We start from the raw sequence: 18,361 nt of genomic DNA, 5'->3' as shown, positions 1-18,361 counted from the left end.
AGAGACTGGGTCTTCTTCTGATGGAACCTTTCTCAATGAGGAAAGCTGCTAACTTCTACATGTTTTATGGTTCCTGGTCTACCAGGCAAGTGTATGTACACTGACCTTGAAAAAATGGGAACTGCATTGGATCACACAGACTGGTGAGCAAGGCCTCTAGTGAAATGTCAGGGGAATGAAAATGGTTTATTAGGAAGCTAACAGATAGGGAATGGGACTTAACCTCTCATTTAACATGGCAGGAATTTCTGTTGCCTTTTCTCTGGTGGAAGGGCCCCTCCCAGGCCTCGTAATTCCACACACAAGAGGAGTATGTATGCAGTCAACACACCAAAGCCCTGTGTCCTTCCAAATACCACCACACAGATTCCAGCTTCCTTTGCAAGGGGCTGCAAATCAGCTGTAGAAAAGGCCAGCAAAAGATCTGACCACTGAGGTCTGCTGCTCCCAAAATGGCAAGGTAACAAACACTATGATCCCAGAACCTACAAAGGGCATGCCCACCCCTCAGCAGGTCCTGTAGTGAGAGACACCCAGCATACCACTCAGTCTAGCAGTCAAGACTCATAAAGACGGCTCTTCTTTAACAACTGGTAGGTCACATTCATACACAAAAGCATCTGCTGTGTCCATAAAGGGATCCTTGACATCACCCTTAATCATCTTGGCTCCCAAAGACCTTTGTAACACTCAGTACCCACCTCTACCCATTCTCATTCCCAGCTACGCCATTTCCTCCAAGTTTCCTCCTGCATGGACCACAGATAACCAACCGGATACAATCTGTTCATGCTACCTTTTTTAATGGGTACATGGTATACTTCAATAAAGTCCTTAGGGCAGAGAGATTATCTCCTCTGCATCCCCCCATGGCAGCACACACAGAGAGATGATTGACAAGGAGTAGGCACCTGTGGACCCAAGGCTCTACAATAGCCCGGGCTCAAGGGGAAAGGTCACCACCTAGCTGGACAAAGGTAATACTTGCTGCTAAAAACAAGAATTATAGAGCAGCAGAGCTCTAGCCCAGTCCCGTGGAGAACTACTTTATCTCCAGCCAGACTCCTGCTTACCTAGAGACCTGGTATGATAATCACATGAGATAACATAAAGGAAAGTACACCGTAAGCACTGACCAGAGAGTGACTGTGTTATCACTTCAAGTTGAAAACAGTTCAGACAGGGCCCCACCTTGGGCCTAGGGTAAAGGTGGCTTTTATTTCCTCTCATAAGTGAAGGGTAGCTTTCCCAGGTACCCCAACCTAAGGAGAGGGTGGGTGTGCTCCAGAGGTTGGGGCTAGAATTGCCAGACGACCATTCCGACGGGCTTCTCTGTGTCCGCTTCCTGGCACTTGACGCAGGGTGTGGGTGAGTCATTCCCCTGGAGTAGCAGCTCGGTGTCAATAGAGGCACAAGGAGGTATGTGCTGGTATTCACAAAATGGAAGGCAGAGTGAGGAGCAGGGCTGGGCGGCGGCCCACACCCGATATCTGCCTGGTGTAAGGCCTGACTGCTGTGGCTCTCCTTCCAAGGGCCTCAGGGGCCCAGAAGCATCACTCCATCCTATGGCTGGTCCCTTAAATGTCCATCTCAAACTGTGACTCTTCACCTATGGAGAGAAAAGACAAGAGGGCCAATAACCAAGGGGCAAATGGAACCACACTCCAGGCTTAGAGGCCAGGGAGTTATTCTCATAAATCCAATGGAGGCGTGCATGCTGCCAAAGAGAAAAGTTGACTAGGCTTCCTCGTAAGGGAGGTGAGAGTGCTGAATTTTCTGTAAACTCAAATTTTAATACGTGGTCAAGGGCTGGAGCTTTGTTTCTTGTCCATTTAAGGAAAGTTAAAACTATGCACCCCCATCCTGACACTGTATGGGGCTACCAGGCCACTATTTGGGGTGGAGAGCTGGAGTACCATCAGAAACTAGGAGCAGGGAAGGTGTGCCAGCAAGGGTAAATGACAGCCTTCAGTTCATGGTGACAACTTCAGGTGTGGCCTAACTTAATCTTCTGTCATTGTGCAATCACCAAGGACTCCCTCCATCCTTGAACACATGGCAGGGAACCACACATGTAGCTTGGGAAACACACATGTAGCTTGGGAACCACCTGTCACTCTGCTCTCTGCACAGAGTCAACTCTACCTTCCTATTGCTACTCACCTCCATCCCCACCATGGCAGCTGGCTTCCCAGAGAAATCTGCAATCACATCCCACAGGGCCAGGGAACTGTCAGCAGCTCCCTGTCTGAGTCTGGTGCACACTGCCTTCCGAGTCAAAAGTCGGGGGGGGGGGATGGTATTCCTCAGACTGAGGGTACGTGGGCATGCTTACATGTGGGCATCGTCATGGGGACATGCTGACACATTAGAGAGCTCAGGAGCCCTGACCAACTAGGAGCTCTGCCACAAGAACACGTTCCCACCCCACAGGCGGCTGCCAGGGTGTCTGCTTTGATTACTGTGGGGAAGAGTGGGAACCAGGAAGGACCTGGGCTATAAATGTCAAAGCTTCAGTTTCAATAGAGGTATTGTCTGCCTGTCTTCACCAACAAGCCACTGAAGGACCAGTAACTTGCCAAGAGGTACCTGAGTTTATCTTGTAGACATGTAATTTCCTAGAGGGGAAGTACACGTGTCTTTGATAAGTTGTCTCTCTAGCACCACACATATATCGAGGCTGTACTCCAAGCATGGCACCTGTGCGGTGGTGCTTTGGGATCAACTATACAGAGAGGGGCAGGCTGATGAAAGGTGCTGTGTAAAGTCACTGTCATTTTATATGAGTTCCTCATGAATTACATTACCTGATGCATCAGATCAGCTGTCCTGGGGTCCTTGGAGCTTTGAAGGGGTCAAGCTGGAGCGAACTGGAGTTCTGCTCCCCACCCTCTAGGCTCCCTATGGTAATATTTTATTTGTGCTGAAATGTGATTTTATTTGTATGTTAATAAATAAAGTTGCCTGGGGGTCAGAGCTACTAACAAGCCATTTAGCAGAAGTCTGGCAGTGGCAGCACACGCCCTTAATCCCGATCACATGACAGGCAGATCTCTGTGTGCTCAAGGACACCACCAGCATGGAGACACACGCCTTTAATCTCAATACCAACCATAGAGACCTGGAGGTCTGTATAGACAGGCAGTGACGAGGTCATGTGGTTGGGTTTACAACCAATGAGAAGGCAGAACAGAAAGTCAATAAAAAGACAGACACACAGGAAGTAGCTCTCTTTCTCAGGGGAAGGATGGCAGCGGCATTGGGTGGTGAGAAGGTGGTCTCAGCTTTTGGCTACTGCTCTCTGATCTCTGGGCTTTTAACTTTGCATTTGGCTCTGTTTTGTATTTAATAAAACCGTTTAGAATTACATCTACAGCTCCCCACAGCTGCTCCTCAGAGGGTGGACAGTCACCATCGCCCCCTCCATGAAACTTGGACTCCCTAGAGAAGACAGACAATCCTCCTCCCAATGCAGAGCCTGGACAGGCCCAGTACTCACCACCTGCCCGCTTATCTTCCGGGCTGCTGTGCAGGTGACTCTGGCTGGCTTGCATAGAAGGCTCATCGCTGGTTGGGCTAGTGACCCCAGGAATAGCTGGCAGGTCCTTCGGGGGTGTTTTGGCCACAGGTGAGTTCCGACACTCCATCAGGAATTTCCGCTCATAGATGATCCTGGTTCCTGGTGGCGGAGGTGTAATAAAGAGGCTGGTTGGTAAGGTCACCTGGAGCCTTTGCCTGTTGCCTTTTCCACTTCCTGGAAGTGTGGCCACAGCAGAGGCAGCAGGTTCTTGTATACAACCTGGACCAAGGGGCAGCAAGGTTGACTGAGGGACCTGACCAACCTGGCCACATAGCCCTGCTCCACTGGCCACCCCAACACCACTTGGGGTGCTCTTCCCTCACAGGAGTGCTTGCTGGCCACCAAAATGTGCCTATTTTCTCAGAGCTCTAAACATCCTGTGCCATCTCTACAGTCCCTCAGCTCCCCCTGTCAATAACCCATGACAAGCAGATCCCACAGAAAAGGGGAGCCTTGTAGTCATGACATCACCCTATCCTGCAGAACCTCAGTAGGTGACTCATCCGGAACAGAAAGACAGTGGGTCACTCCCACCAGCAGGAGACTTCTCCCTGCCCAGTCTTGGCAGAAACATGAAACACTCAATCCACCCCAAAAAGGTCTCAGGCTGAGCCCGTCTCCAAACCTCCACAACATCTACCTGCATCATCTCTCTAAGGGCTGACATGAAGGCCATCCCCATTCTACCCAACCTCCTATCACAAGGTAGTCTTATTCCCCAGAGGGAGGGCCAGTCTCAGTGAACTATTCTCCAACAGTAAGCCATCCTCAGGACCCTTTACCTCCACCCACGCGGCTCCCTGAACACCATGTAAGGGAGCACTTCCCAAGGTAGAGCAAGATCATTGTGGGTGTGGTGGTTTGAATAGGTATGGCCCCCACAGACCCATGTGTTTGAATGCTTGGCCCATAGAAAGTGACACTATTAGGAGGTGTGCCTTGTTGGAGGAAGTGTGTCACTGTGGAGGCAAGCTTTGAGGTCTCATCTGCTCAAGCTACACCCAGTGTGGGACACAGTCTCCTTCTGCTGCCTACAGATCAAAATGTAGAACTCTCAGCTCCTTCTCCAGCACCATGTCTACCTACACACCACCATGCTTTCCTCCATGATGATAATGGGCTAAACCTCTGAAACTGAGCCAGCCCCAGTTAAATGTTTTCCTTTATAAGAGTTGTCATCGTCACATTGTCTTTTCACAGCAACAGAAACCCTAAGACAATGGGAGACGCAAGAGGTGAGAGTAAGCAGATGAACTTATCCACGGTTTCCCATGGCCTCAAACACAGCAGCATGGCATCGGTGGTCTGTTTTTAACCCCTGAACAGCACATACTGAATGCTTCCTTTTCAACAAGGCCCAAGCCTCAGGTTCCCAGCCTCCAGTAGACAATGGCATCCAGCTGGAATTTAAGAACGGTCTTTGCATTTCTATTTATAGTTATCTTCTGCAGATGACAAATGAATCTGGTTTCTCAAAATGCAGTAGTGGTGCCCACTTGCTTCGTAACAGAGAATACATGTCGTAGATTACATATTGTATAGTGTTATAGACCACACATACTAAAAATAAATTAAGGGCCGGCTAGATGGCTGTCACCAAGCCTGACGACCTGAGTTCAAAACCAGGAATCCACACGGTAGGAGAGAGCCAATGCCCACAAGTTGCCTCTGACACCCATATGCACGCTGAGGTATGCACCCACCCACACCCACACCCACACCTATAGCCATACCCATTCCCTCTCGCCATCTCTCCCCCGCCCACCTTCCTCCCTCTCAATAGATACATAATTTTTTAATTCAATGAATTTTGACTTGGGGTTAGGACAGAACTACTAATAGCTTCTGAAATGTACACACACACACACACACACACACACACACACACACACACACACGCTGCTGCCATCTTGCCCCACTTATTTCAACGAACGGCTTTCTTGGCATGGACGATGGTTTTGTGAATACTCTTGGTTTGAAATAAGTACATAGTAAGCCAAAGTAAAAGAATAAACAGCTTAGAGAGAGATGGGTAGACAGACAAACATCATTAAATCAGCCAAACATTCAGCAGAAATCGGCTGCAAGGCAGCTAGCTGGTGGTCCCCTCAGGTGAGGCTCCCAGGGGAAGAACAGAAAGCAGACAGAGGAAACACCATCAAACGGGATGTTCACAACACCACCCAGCAGGAAACGACTAGGGAAGTTGAGGCAGGCAGCTGGAGTTCCCGATCGAGTTCCAAGGCTGAACTTCCAGCGTCTCTCTCCCACTGCAGGCACTTTTATATCAGGGGGTAAACAACGGAGACCTTGGTTGGCAGTGGTTGACCTTCCGGCTGCTCCCACGGGCATTTTCGCTCTACGTTTGCTCTGCTGTTTCCCTTCCCTCCTGTGACACGGGCGAGAGCATCTAGGCGAGGTGCCTTGGAGGACAAGGACTGTGAGATAAAACACACTTGGGTCTGAAAGAGGAGAGGGTGACCCTGACTCTACAGGCAGCTTATCAGTCAGTTCCAAGAGCACAGGACAATTTCACCAACACAATGTGCGCCGCAGATGATTATGAAGACAAAATGGAGATCTTAACTGAAAAAACGTTGAATATGCTTTATGTCCTACCGCGGGAAACGTTCAGCCAAGATACCATTCTTCACAAACAAGCAAGTCATCTCAGTAGGCAAACTTGCTTTCATCTTTAATAAACAGTGAAATTGTATGTATGGCAAAAAAAATTGTCCTTCAATAGATTTATGATTGTATCAGTTAGTGTTTGATTTGCATACCTATTTCATACACCTACACACCTAGGATGGTGTAAAAACTCCTACTAGGAGAGGCCAAGCAAAAACGGTTTAATAAGTCCTGATCACGGGGTGTGGTGGCACTTCCTGAACTCAGGAGGAAGAGGCCAAAAGATCTCTGGGAGTCCCGAGGCCAGCCTGATCTACGTGGCAAGCTCCAGGACAGCCAGGGCTACAAAGTGAGACCCTGTCTCCAAAAGGTAAAAAGAGAGTCCTGATGTAGGGCCGTGGGGAGGCACACCTGTGGGAGTGCCTGTGAGGACATGCCCAGGGAGGGCTAACGAGGACAGACCCACCCTCAATGCCCGCAGCACCAGCTCAGGGTTCGGAAGGCAGCAAAGCACCAGCCTTTCCCTTCTCTCTGCTTCCGGTCCACCCTACAGTGAAGACCCACCTCTGCCACATGCTCCTACAGCCATGACGTTCTGCCCGAGGGCAATGAGTCAAGTGACTGGGCACTGAACTCAGAAATCAGGAGCCAAAATAAATGTTTCTGTTTCAAGTTTCTGTCAGGGATTTGGTCCCAGTGATGAGAAAAGCAAAGTTTAAAAAAAAAAGAAGAAAAAGAAAAAGAAATGTAGCGGCGGACAGAGCACACACACACAGTGAGTCAGCTGTGTAGGTGGAATCCAGCGCCTACTGGGTGCTGGGGTGAGAGTTCAAAGTTCAGTGTCGAACTGCCTGTGGAGTAACCTTTTATTTCTAGCTGAGTCCTGAAACACACCTGTCTCATTTCCTAGCTCCACTGACTGTGGACAAGGTACCACTTTCTCGGCCTGTGCCTCAGTGACCTCTCAAAGACCTCAAAATGGGCCTGTTGGCATCGTCAACTTCTGGTGTGGATTAGAACAGTGGCCCACCCAAGGGAACCCTCACACATACACTAGCAATTATCTGTCCATTAAGATTTCAGGTGAGAGCCAACCCTGTTGGGGAGAGGTGTGGGTGAGTCAGCCCCGAGGTGGTGAGCATGGGAAAGCTGTCTCCACTACTCATCTGTCTAGTGGCGGTATGGGCAGGAGAGAGATGTCCTCCCCACCACCCATCAATGCCTGAGGCAGAGGGGCGAACTGTCCCTGACCCCACCAGCTGCAACTCTCTGGAGAGCAGGCCCTACACCTTGCCTGGGCTGCACAACAGAGCTGACCCTGTTGGCTGAGGTGTGGATGAGGCAGCCCTGATGCTGTGAGCATGGGAGAGCCGTCCCCATTACTCATCTATCTTGAGGTGGCATGGGTGGGGGAGAGATGCTGTCCCCCCACCCACCCCACCCCACCCATCAATGTCTGAGGCAGGTAGGGGAGCTGACCTCGAAGTCATAAGAGCAGGAGAGCTGTTCCTTCATCAGCTGTCTCGACCTCGCCTTCTCAACACAGGAGAGCTGGCCCTGGAGGTATAGGTGTGGGAGAACCACCCAGAGGACTTGAAATCGGAACTGGCCCCACCCCTTGCTAATCATTACAAGGGATAAACTAGCCTGGGCAATGCTGGAGAACCCACCTCAGTGGTGAAGACAGGGGAGAGCTGGTGGACTGATCAACCCTGCAACTACCCAGGCCCAGAACCAGAGTTATGTGTTGGCCCACCCCAACATCCACCCCACGTATGATCTGCTGAAGCAGGGGTGTCAGTCCTGTGGACCCAGGGCTGCAGGATTTCCACGACACAGGGCATCAAGGGGATGTGTCTAGGAAGAGGCCCAGTGAGGGCCCAGCAGCAGAGACCAGGGGCCTCAAACTAGACCAATGAATGATTCTTTGTGATCAATGCCTACATGTAGAAATATATGGATAAAGGGGTTTACTGTGTGACTCACTGTGTCACATTGCAGCTTCCGTGACAAGATTTTCCCCTTCTTCCTTTTTTTTTCCCCTCCTCTTTTTCTCTTAAATTTTATTTTGTTTTATTTGGGGGTGGGGCGGGAGATGGGTGGGATCAGGAGGCATGATGTGAAAGGCACAAAGAATAAATAAAAAGGTTTAAGGTATCAAGCTGCCCCAGTTGCTCAGTCCCATCCATAGCAGGACACAATTTCAAAGCCACAGTGGGAACACAGCAGGAGGAATGTGTGAGGGGCAGTGTGGGGGCGGGAATGGGTGGGCATCCTCCATCTCTCTCAGACACACAGAACATGAGAATGATCGTGAATTTAGTACGGTTGGTAGCCTTTAGGACCTTAAGTTCCAGGAATGCACAAAACATAGATAAAGTCCTTACTAAAGTCATGGTTTAACACCGATGCCAGTTTTCCTGGACACACAAGTAAGGAGGCATTCCCCAGGGACCTAGTTTTCTCACCTGTCAACCGGAGGAGCCACACGGGGCTGGAGCTGACGCTATATTTAAAGCACTAGCCATCACCATCTATTTTTAGGATCTCATTATTGGCAGGCCCTTAATGTGCAAACGACATGGGACCTGGAGGCAGAAGTCCTGGGCTTAAACTGGGAATCACTACCTAAAAACCTCCATTTCTGGGTCTCGGATCTTTCTGAACCACATGAAAAAGGTAACGGAAAACTCACACCTAAAGGAGTATCATGGAGCCTAAACAACACATGAGCCAATATTCCTGAGAGCTGGGGTAACAGCTCAATGAAAGAACATCCGCCTTACATGGTCAAGGCCCTGGTGAACCAAAAAATAAATAAAAATAAGCCAGGCATGGTGGTGCATGCTCTAATACCAGCACTAGGGAGGCAGAGGCAATCCACAAGTGTGTTCCAAGACAGCCAGGGCTATGTAGAGACCCTGTTTCATAAGTAAATAAACAAATAAATAAATGGCTGGACATTATCCCAGCATCCCAGCACTTGGGAGATGTGGGCAGGAGAAGAATTAGAACTTCAAGACTAGCCTCCGCCACACAGCATACATGAGTCTCTGTCTCAAAAAAAAAAAAAAAAAAAAAAAAAAAGATAGCCACCCCTCTGCCAATGTTCTCCCCCTGAGAATATTAAGAGGTCACCGAGCTTTTACTTAGGTTTTTAAATCTGTGTCCAGAACAAGGTTATTCGTTCCCCGGACAAGACCCTTGCTTTGAGTTCTTGTCCTTTCTAAGGTTCCCACATTCTGCTACCGGCTGTGACTTCCGAAAACTGAGCCACGTGGCCACCCTTCCCTCGGCATCCCTCACAGGAGCATGCTTTCCCCCTGGAACACAAGACTGGAGGTTTAGGGGAAGTACAGGATAGAATTCCTATGACAACACCCCAGGGAAGGGTGGGGTTCATAGCAGAGACAGGGACACAATGCTTAGACAGAACGCAGCAGCCTAAGTGTCAAATGTTTTGCGTGGTTTTTAAAAGAGAGCTTTGCACAAAAGTTCTGGGCGACCTAGAGACAACTATAAAGACCCCCTTGGGTCTAGGCAGACACCTATGTCCCTCTTCCCTCCTTGCCTGCACGTCTACACATATAAGGTAAGTAGCCAGGCAGTGGTGGCACACGCCTTTAATCCCAGCACTGGGGGTGGAGGGGTGGGAGGGGGGAGGGCAAAGCCAGGCAGATCTCTGTGAGTTCGAGGCCAGCCTGGTCTACAGAGCGAGATCCAAGAAAGGCGCAAAGCTACACAGAGAAACCCTGTCTTGACAAAAAAAAAAACAAAACACACAAACACAACAAAGTAAGTGAGACGTGCTTATGTATAGGAAGAGCCTTTCTCGCTGGGCAGTCCCTTAAGCAAGCAGGAAACTGGCTAGGGGGAAAGACTTTGATGAAGGAATAGGAAGTGAAGCATGGTGACACATACCTATAACCCCAGCACTGGAGAGAGGTAGAGGCAGGAGGATCAGCAATGTGATGTCATTTTTCCCTACAAAGTGAGTTTTCAAGGCCAACTTGAGCCAAAAAGAGAGAGAGAGAGAGAGAGAGAGAGAGAGAGAGAGAGAACCAAATAATGATATTTCTCAGAGGTCAGGTATCTAATGAAGCTACCAGATACTGAACACAGGAAATCAGCTGGGGGCTCTGACAAGGATAAGGCTTTCACAAAGACCTTTAGAACAAAACGGTTGAATTGACTCTAAGGCCGGTCAAATACCTTCCTCTTTCCTGACCTCTCCTCAAACAGTTCAAAATGTGCTTGTGAGGAGTGTGGATATCACAAGTCATTACCAAGAGTGAGTGCCCTGCCCTTCCAGGGTCTCCCAAAACAAACAGCAAATGCTGCTGCCCCGGTGGGAACGGGTGGAAGCTGTTAGGGACTCTACTGTATTCCTCCAAACCCATGTGTTGAAGCCTAAGCCCCAAGGGGTTGGGGGTTTAGCTCAGTGATAGAGTGCTTGCCTAGCAAGCGCACGCACCTCAGAATATGGCCTTTGGAGGAGTCTTTCTGAGGAGGGTCAATACGAGGCCCTTGGAGTGGATCCGGATCCAGTCTCACTGAAAGAAGTGGAAATCTATGCACTCCCACAGATGGAAGACTCCAAGACGACAAGAGAGAAGGCAGCCATCTGCAGGCCAAGAAGAAAGGCCTCCGAAGAAGCGACCTCACTATCATCTTAGACTTGCAGTGACCAACAGGGAGAAAACAGAAGTCTCACTGCCCCTCAAGCCACCTCACTGGCAGTATTTTCACATGGCAGCTGTAGCGAGCTAACACAGACTGGTTGGACTTTCCCTTTTTCAGTGCCTGGAATTAAACCCAGGGCTTCATACACACTTGTTCTTCTACTGAGGTACAGCTCCAAGCCAAGCGCACATTCTCTATTTTAAATAAGGACGTCTGTTTTGTTCATCTGTTTGTTTTGTGACAGGGTCTCATGTAGCCCAGTCCACCCTCCAACTTAGTATGTGGCTGAGGCTGACTGACTGACTTAGTTACTTTTCTGGAGATACCACAACCAAGATAACTTATCAAGCATTTAATTTGGGGCTTAGAGTCCTTCCATCACGGCAGGAAGTATGGTGGCAGGTAGGTAGGCATGGTGCTGGATGGGGCAGTAGCTGAGAGCTTTCATACTTATCTACCAGTATGAGACAGTAAGAGCTAACTGGGAATGGCATGGGCTTTGGAAGCCTCAAAGCCTACCCCCAGTGACACATCTCCCCCAACAAGATCACACCTCCTGATCCTTCCCACACAGTTCCACCAACTAGGGACCAATCAATCAAATATATGAGTCTATGGGGGCCACTGTCATTCAGACCACCCACACTGGCCTTGAACATCTGATCCTCCCGTCTCCGTCTCCAGAGTACTGGTATCACAGGCATGTGACACCACAGCCAGCTAAGAAACCTGCTCTTTAACCTTCCCACTATATGTTTGCCAAACCAAAGCTCTAAACAGACTGAATCCTCCTGTATTCTCATCCTCACTTTGGACTGCTGGGCACATCGGACGCAAGCCAATTGCTAGTGCCCAGAAAACCCAGGCCTTTCAAGTTTTAATGGGAGTGGTGAGTTGGGCAGTGAGTATGAGCTCTGCAAAATAATGTTCCTAGAACCTGACATTCAGAGGAAGCAGGGGGAAAAAAACAGTGGTTCATACACTTGAGAAGTAGTTTAAGGCCATCCTCAAATTTGAGGCCATCTGGCCAGGCTGCAAAGAGATCCTGTCTCAAAATCAAAAAGGCCATCCTCTCTTGAAGCTGGACTGCCTCCAAGAACAAGAGTACTTTTTAAGAGATGTGACAAGGCTTCCACGCCTATGCCCTAGGTGGCCTTGCTATTATCTGTTGCGTTCCTAAGTTCAAGCTAAACTAAATGATTTGAGCCCCAAGAGGGCAATCCCAGCCTCCCACCAAGGGCAAGGCCTCCCACACGTGGATAAGGCCACCTTGGACCTTGCAGCCCAGGGCGATCCAGCTGCGGCTGCGTCACCTCTACCAAAACCCACAAAGAACAGACATGAGCAATAAACTGTTGTTTAAGTTACTGAGTTTGGGGACAGCTTGTTAAGTCAGCAGCTATCCAGTACATTAAGTTACTGAGTTTGGGACGGCTTGTTAAAAATCAGTGGCTACCCAGTACAGCCATCTCCACCCTGGAGACCCAGTGGAGACCCAGGCCTGGGGGAAAAAAACCTAGACATCCCTAAGGGAAACGCTTCATTTCTGTCCTAGGCTTCCTTCTGGCCCCTGCACTGTCGTCTTTTTTCTAGGTCAAAGATCAGCCCAGGGCATCACCCATGCTAGGCGAGGACTGTACACTAAAGCCACGCCCAAGCACAACTTGTCACCTCCTGAACACCGAACCTGGCATTAGATCCCGGGGACACAAGGACTGCTCTGGAAGAACATCCTGTCTAACCCGAGGAACGAGCCTGTCAACAGACTCATGGCTGTGATTCACCACGGAGAAAGACAGCTGGCGGGAAGAATCGGACCAGAAAGTAACGGATGTTTTTGTTTGTGTGCCTGAACATATGGGGATGCGTACGCACAAATGAACATTAAGAGGAAGAAAAAAAAAGAAACTGTCACCCTAAGCAATCCTTTTCAATATTGTTATTCCCTTCTAATTCATCTTCAAGAACATCACATAAAGGCTCACTTGGAAAAATGTTTCAGTACTTTACACCCATAAATGAGATGAAAAACATCACCACCCATACCTGCCTCCCGTCACCAAAATCGGTAATGACTTTTGCTGTTACGATGGAGGAGAAACAAACTCATCTTTCAAATAATGAATACCTGCCACTTTGGGAGGATATTGAAAAAAAAAAAATGCAACCTCCAAAGGCCACTGAAATCTAGAAGCTCACCTAATTAGACTGTTATTTATCAAGGAGAAGAGTTCTCTTTTGGATAGCAAACATGTTCTGTGGCCCTTGGGTCAATCTACAAAACTACAAGGTAGAATTACTATGAGTTCTAGGGCTGGAGAGTGGGAGATCTGTCACATCACTTCATTCTAGAGATGTGCCTTGGATTCTTAGAAACATGTCCCCCTCGAGCCTTACTGAATTATTAAAGACAACCAGCAAATAAAAATTACATACATTCAAGCTGGATGGCACATAATCTCAGCCCTCGAGAGACTGAGGCAGGAGGATCAACAGTTTGAGGCCAGCCTGGGCAATACAGTAAGATCCTATCTTAAGAGGAGGGAGAAAGAAAGAGGGGGGGAGTGGAAGAGATGGGGGAGGGGAGGGGAGGGAGACAGGGAGAAGTACCTAGTCAAAAGCATACGAAAGGATCTGGTATCACTCGAGGAAACATGCGATAACTCCCACAAATAAATTAGCATATGTCACGGATGTGTGTGTTTGTGTAAAGGTTGCTCTTAGCTAATTTCTAGTAAACACTGCAGGGTTAATCATAGCCACTGATGACCACATCCCTGGAACTTGTCGCTCTCACAACTGAGAGTCTGTGCCAAACATCTATCTCCCCTAACTCCCAACATATCCATTCCGTCTCACACTGGATACTCACCCCGCTGCGTCCCTCCTACCCTCCCCCTCCATTCTTTGGGATGTTACGTACAGAACTTAAGGCCTCACTCACAGCTAGCAGTGACGCTGTCCCTGAGTTTACCTCCAAGCCGCCAAGCTTTTGTTTTTATTTGGGGGAAGGTTCCTGTGGAAGCCAGAAGAGGGCATGCCTCCAGCTAGAATCATGGTGGTCAGGGGTCCTGGAGTACCCTGTAGGTGCCGAAGGGCAGTCCGTTCCAAGAGCAGCAAGCACTTTTTAACCCCTGAGCCATCTTCTCTTCAGGCCCACGTTTGTATTCTATTTCAGCTAAATCTTCACCTGTCTAGCGAGCCATGCCAGCCCTCCAAGTCAGACCATCTTCCGAGTCTGGATGGAGTGCGAGCCTCTTGAGCGTCTTAAAACCCGAGAGGATCCGAGGGGAGTTTGGAGTGCTCTACCCCGGCCTCCTCCAAATTCAGCAGTATGTTCTGGAACCTAATGTATAACGTTTCAAACACTTTAAAAGGAAGCCCTGACGAGTGTGCGCTGAGGACCACTTTTCTATCTCCTTTACTGCCTGGATATCCCCTCTCATTCTGCCCTTAACCCTCAACGGTGACGTCTCCCCTCTATGTGACTGAGACCTCAGGGCATCAAGACACGAGGGCATCAAGACTCAGTGCCAAGCCACCTCCCCCTCTTCCCATCACTACCAGGGCTAAAACACTTGGCAGCCACTTTAAGGTCAAGCTTCCTAGACAGACTTTTTTTTTTTAAGACAGGGTCTCACTGTGTGGCTCTGACTGACCTGGAACTCACTATGTAGACCAGGCTGGCTTCCAACTCACAGAGATCCACTTGCCTCTGCCCGCCCCCCTCCAGTGCTGGGATTAAAGGTGTGCACCACTATATGCACACACAGCACTACTGTTGGCTTAACAAAACAATGTCATGACCATCTGCCACCCTACCTGCTTGCCTGACTAACCTCGCCCAGGTACTAACCGGTATGAGCACCCCAACAACTTCTGTAGGTTAGAGGTCAAACATCCATCCTGGGCACTCACTAGAAGATTCTGTCTAGGGGATTGCTGACCATCTTCAAGACTCGCAGGTTCAAATATTAATGCTGGACACTCCCTTCAGAAATGTCTTAGGTTCTCTGGATACCTAAGACCTGACGGTAGACCAGTGGGGTCAGCCAGCTGAGGGTTAATGACCACCGACCGACCTGAGACCCACAGGAAGGGAGATGGTCTGGGCCACCTGCTGTGTCCTTGCCTCCAGACAACTGCTTCAAAGCCACCTCAGCTGGAGGGACTTACTGCCCTGACAAGTCAGTCACAAGCCAAGGTGGGTAGGAAAGCCTGACTTTATGCGCGGATGGAATCTCTACTTCCCGAGAGACTCCTGAAGATCTGAAAAGGCAAATAACATGTGCCCAGGTGCCGCAGGTCCCCTTCCCCTGGAATTCCTGAGTCCTCAAAATGGAATGCGGCCCGATCATACATAAAACGGTTAGGCAGATGTCTCAGTCCTGCTCCAAGCTTATCGGCTATATACTCCTACACATCCGGAGGACAGAGCAAATCTCAAGGCGATTAACTTGACCTTTATTATCTCCTAGCCAGCCCCTGATATATGTAGGAAAAGTCAAACGTTAGATGGATTCGCAAGGAAGAATAGGTCAGAGCCATTATAATCCAAAAGGTTTTCGACAGCCGAGACAGTAAGAAAGACTGGATGGCCAGTCCCTCCATTAGTCCCAGCACTAGGAAGGCAGGTGAATCTCTGTGTGGCCCTAGCTGTCCTGGATCTCACTCTGTAGACCTCTGAACTCCAACTCCGTATTTAATGGGGGGGGGGGGGGTCCTAAGTAACGAGAAGCACTCGAGCCAATGGGTCAACCTTCCGCACTCTAGCAGAGGTAGCCTGGAAGGAGTGGCCTTTGAAAGAAGATCCAGCTCCTCAGCTCAAGAACAGGCTTGTTGGCTTTGGCAGAAATGAGCAACTCTTTCCTCAAGCTATGGACTTGTGCACCCCGCAAAAGAACCCTGACAAGAGCCAGCTGGCTTTGGGGACGTCACAGTTTGCCAACCTTGACACTTCCCAGTCCACAGTGAGAAGTGGATCTTCCTTACAAACAGTACTGTTGGCTATTGGGACTCAGCTAACCTGTCCATCCAGAAAAAGGAGGGCAGGGGGACAAGAAAAAAGTTTCCCTGAGCCTTGAGGCCTGCCTCCGTGCCTAGTTAAAAAATTAAAAACAGCCTTTAATCCCAGCACTCGGGAGGCAGAGCCAGGCGGATCTCTGTGAGTTCGAGGCCAGCCTGGGCTACCAAGTGAGTTCCAGGAGAGGCGCAAAGCTACACAGAGAAACCCTGTCTCGAAAAACCAAAAAAAAAAAAAAAAAAAAAATTAAAAACAGCCGGGCGGTGGTGGCGCACGCCTTTAATCCCAGCACTCGGGAGGCAGAGCCAGGTGGATCTCTGTGAGTTCGAGGCCAGCCTGGGCTACCAAGTGAGTTCCAGGAAAAGGCGCAAAGCTACACAGAGAAACCCTGTCTCGAAAAACCAAAAAAAAAAAAAAAAAAAAAAAAAATTAAAAACAGATTCACACTTCACCTAAAAGGACTCAACTGTCTGCGAAGTTTGTGCTCAACACAAAGTTCTGCGGAAAAAGACAAAGAAAGGGTGCAGGAGCATGAACCAGAAGAGGGCAGAAGGGATGGAGAACTCGGGGAAAGGGAGGCCAGAAGCCTGCAGAGAACTTCTCCTTGGGCCATTTCTTTTTCTTTTTGTTTTTGTTTTTTCGAGACAGGGTTTCTCTGTGTAGCTTTGCGCCTCTCCTGGAACTCACTTGGTAGTCCAGGCTGGCCTCGAACTCACAGAGATCCGCCTGGCTCTGCCTCCCGAGTGCTGGGATTAAAGGCGTGTGCCACCACCGTCCTTGGGCCATTTCTAATGAAAGGGAAAACGCCTTCCCCCAACTCTACCTGGTTGCTATTTCTTGCAGCGTCTGGGAGCACAGCGTGACAATGCATTAACAGACACATGCTCGAGGAGCGGGGCCTTGGTGCTGTGTTCGGAAGCCCCAGAGGCACAAATCTCCAAGATCCCTTCGTGGGTGCCTTGGTTCTGGGATCTGGCTGGGCACCCTGGTGTAGGGACAGCTGCCCGAGAAAATAGGCACGTGGCCTGGCCTGGCCGCGCCGGCAGTAGCCCAAGGTTCAGCGTAGCGCCAGAAACTCTCCTGTTTTTGTGAGTTGTAAGAGGAGAAGCTTGGGGGAGGAGACCGGGGAGGGAAGACGCGCAAAGTGGGTGGGAGCAGCTGAGGGATGGGAGGGAAGTAGTGAGCCACGAGGATTTCATCATGCAAACGGGCCTGTAGGTTTCATCAGCGCCTCTACTAGGGCTCCGGGGCAAGCTGGGAATGCCCGGTTCCCGGAGGCCGGCCCCCTCCCGCGCCAACTCAGCTTCCTCTTCCTCCTCCACTTGGGCGAACTCAGCGCTGTGCCCTGCCCCCTAGACCCGAGGAACGTGTTGTTCTGCACAACCCCGGACAGACGCGGCGCCAGGCCCCTGCCTAGAGACCTCACTCTGTAAATCGGCTGCATGCCACAGGTAGCCCAGACGGGATTCTGGGGCAGGGAGCACCCTCAACGCCCAACTTCCATTAATGAGCAAATGTCCAACGCAAAACGAGGGTTGCCCGGGAAGGTTTAAAAAAAAAAGTGTGCAGGCGTCATTTATTACCAGGGAGATCAACTAAACTTAATCTCCAGGCCAGGCCCTTACCCTGCTCCGAGGGCCACCCAGACCCCCAATCCAGTCCCACCCTAGGACTGCCCTGACACCCACAGAGGCCGCACTTGAGCACATGGTGATCCTGGCAGAGTGCCTATCTGTGTACTCGGGCACTCTGCTGTCTCTCCTAGCAAAAAGCTAAAGCGGGCAGTGTGCAGCCCCCGTCTCCAGACCACGCTCCGCTACACCCAGAAGGCGGGCAACCCGGACGGTGGTGACCCTCCTGAGCCTTCCCGAAGCCCCTCGTCCGTTCTATCCAGCTACGGAACCCTGGGAGCGCCGCCACCCCCGTCGCACGTGCGATCGATCCCGGATGCCCGCGTGCCCTCCTGCCCCGGAGGTCGCCTGGGACCCCGGCCCCGCCGCCTTACCTCCCGGGGTGGTGCTGAAGAGCGTGCCGCCCGGGGTGGTGCTGTAGTCCCCGGGCGGGAGCTGCACGCCGTCGCCGAGGGCTACGCGGCGAGTGGGGATGGCCCGGCTGGGCGTCTGGCTGCAGCTGCTGCCCCCCGACATGTCTCCTCCGTGCCACCCACGACCCTCCAGCAGCCCCGCGACACCTCGGCCCAGCCCTTCTCGTGCCCGGCCCGCCCCTTCCGCCTGGGCTCCACGCCTCCTGAGCCTTGCGGTCCGCCCGGCCCCACCCAGCTCCGGCCCGCTGCCTGCAAGTGGTTCCCAGTTGCTGACCTAGACCGTTTTTGCCCTCTCCAGCGCGGGAACCCCAGAGTTGGCCCCTTGGATTGCGGGGTCCCTCCCCGAGGCACTGGGAAGAACTATATAGGGGTGACGGGGGGAGAAGCTCTCCGATTTGGT

The 18,361-nt window shown here is 50.6% G+C and overlaps 1 protein-coding gene across 1 annotated transcript; it reads right to left on the bottom strand.

Moving 5' to 3' along the window:
* Positions 1–1,192: 1,192 nt before the first annotated feature.
* Positions 1,193–18,149, bottom strand: Eif4ebp1 (eukaryotic translation initiation factor 4E binding protein 1). Its single transcript, XM_052751932.1, has 3 exons — positions 17,923–18,149; positions 3,500–3,679; positions 1,193–1,609 (listed from the first exon to the last, which is right to left on the bottom strand). Exons 1-3 carry the CDS (start codon positions 18,062–18,064, stop codon positions 1,578–1,580), a joined length of 354 nt encoding a protein of 117 aa, XP_052607892.1. The 5' UTR covers positions 18,065–18,149; the 3' UTR covers positions 1,193–1,577.
* Between the last annotated feature and the right edge of the window lie 212 nt (positions 18,150–18,361).

The sequence above is a fragment of the Peromyscus californicus genome, unplaced genomic scaffold (genome assembly GCF_007827085.1).
Source record: "Peromyscus californicus insignis strain IS unplaced genomic scaffold, ASM782708v3 Scaffold_23__1_contigs__length_62951481, whole genome shotgun sequence".
NCBI lineage: Eukaryota > Metazoa > Chordata > Mammalia > Rodentia > Cricetidae > Peromyscus > Peromyscus californicus.
This window is presented reverse-complemented; position numbering and strand designations above follow the sequence as displayed.

Excerpts from the sequence above, each read along its gene's own strand:
- Eif4ebp1 (XM_052751932.1), bottom strand. The coding sequence starts at position 18,064 with ATGTCGGGGGGCAGCAGCTGCAGCCAGACGCCCAGCCGGGCCATCCCC. Across the intron at positions 3,680-17,922 it reads CTTCAGCACCACCCCGGGAG|GAACCAGGATCATCTATGAG; the intron begins GTAAGGCGGCGG and ends CTCCGCCACCAG. Across the intron at positions 1,610-3,499 it reads GGAAGATAAGCGGGCAGGTG|GTGAAGAGTCACAGTTTGAG; the intron begins GTGAGTACTGGG and ends TTCTCTCCATAG.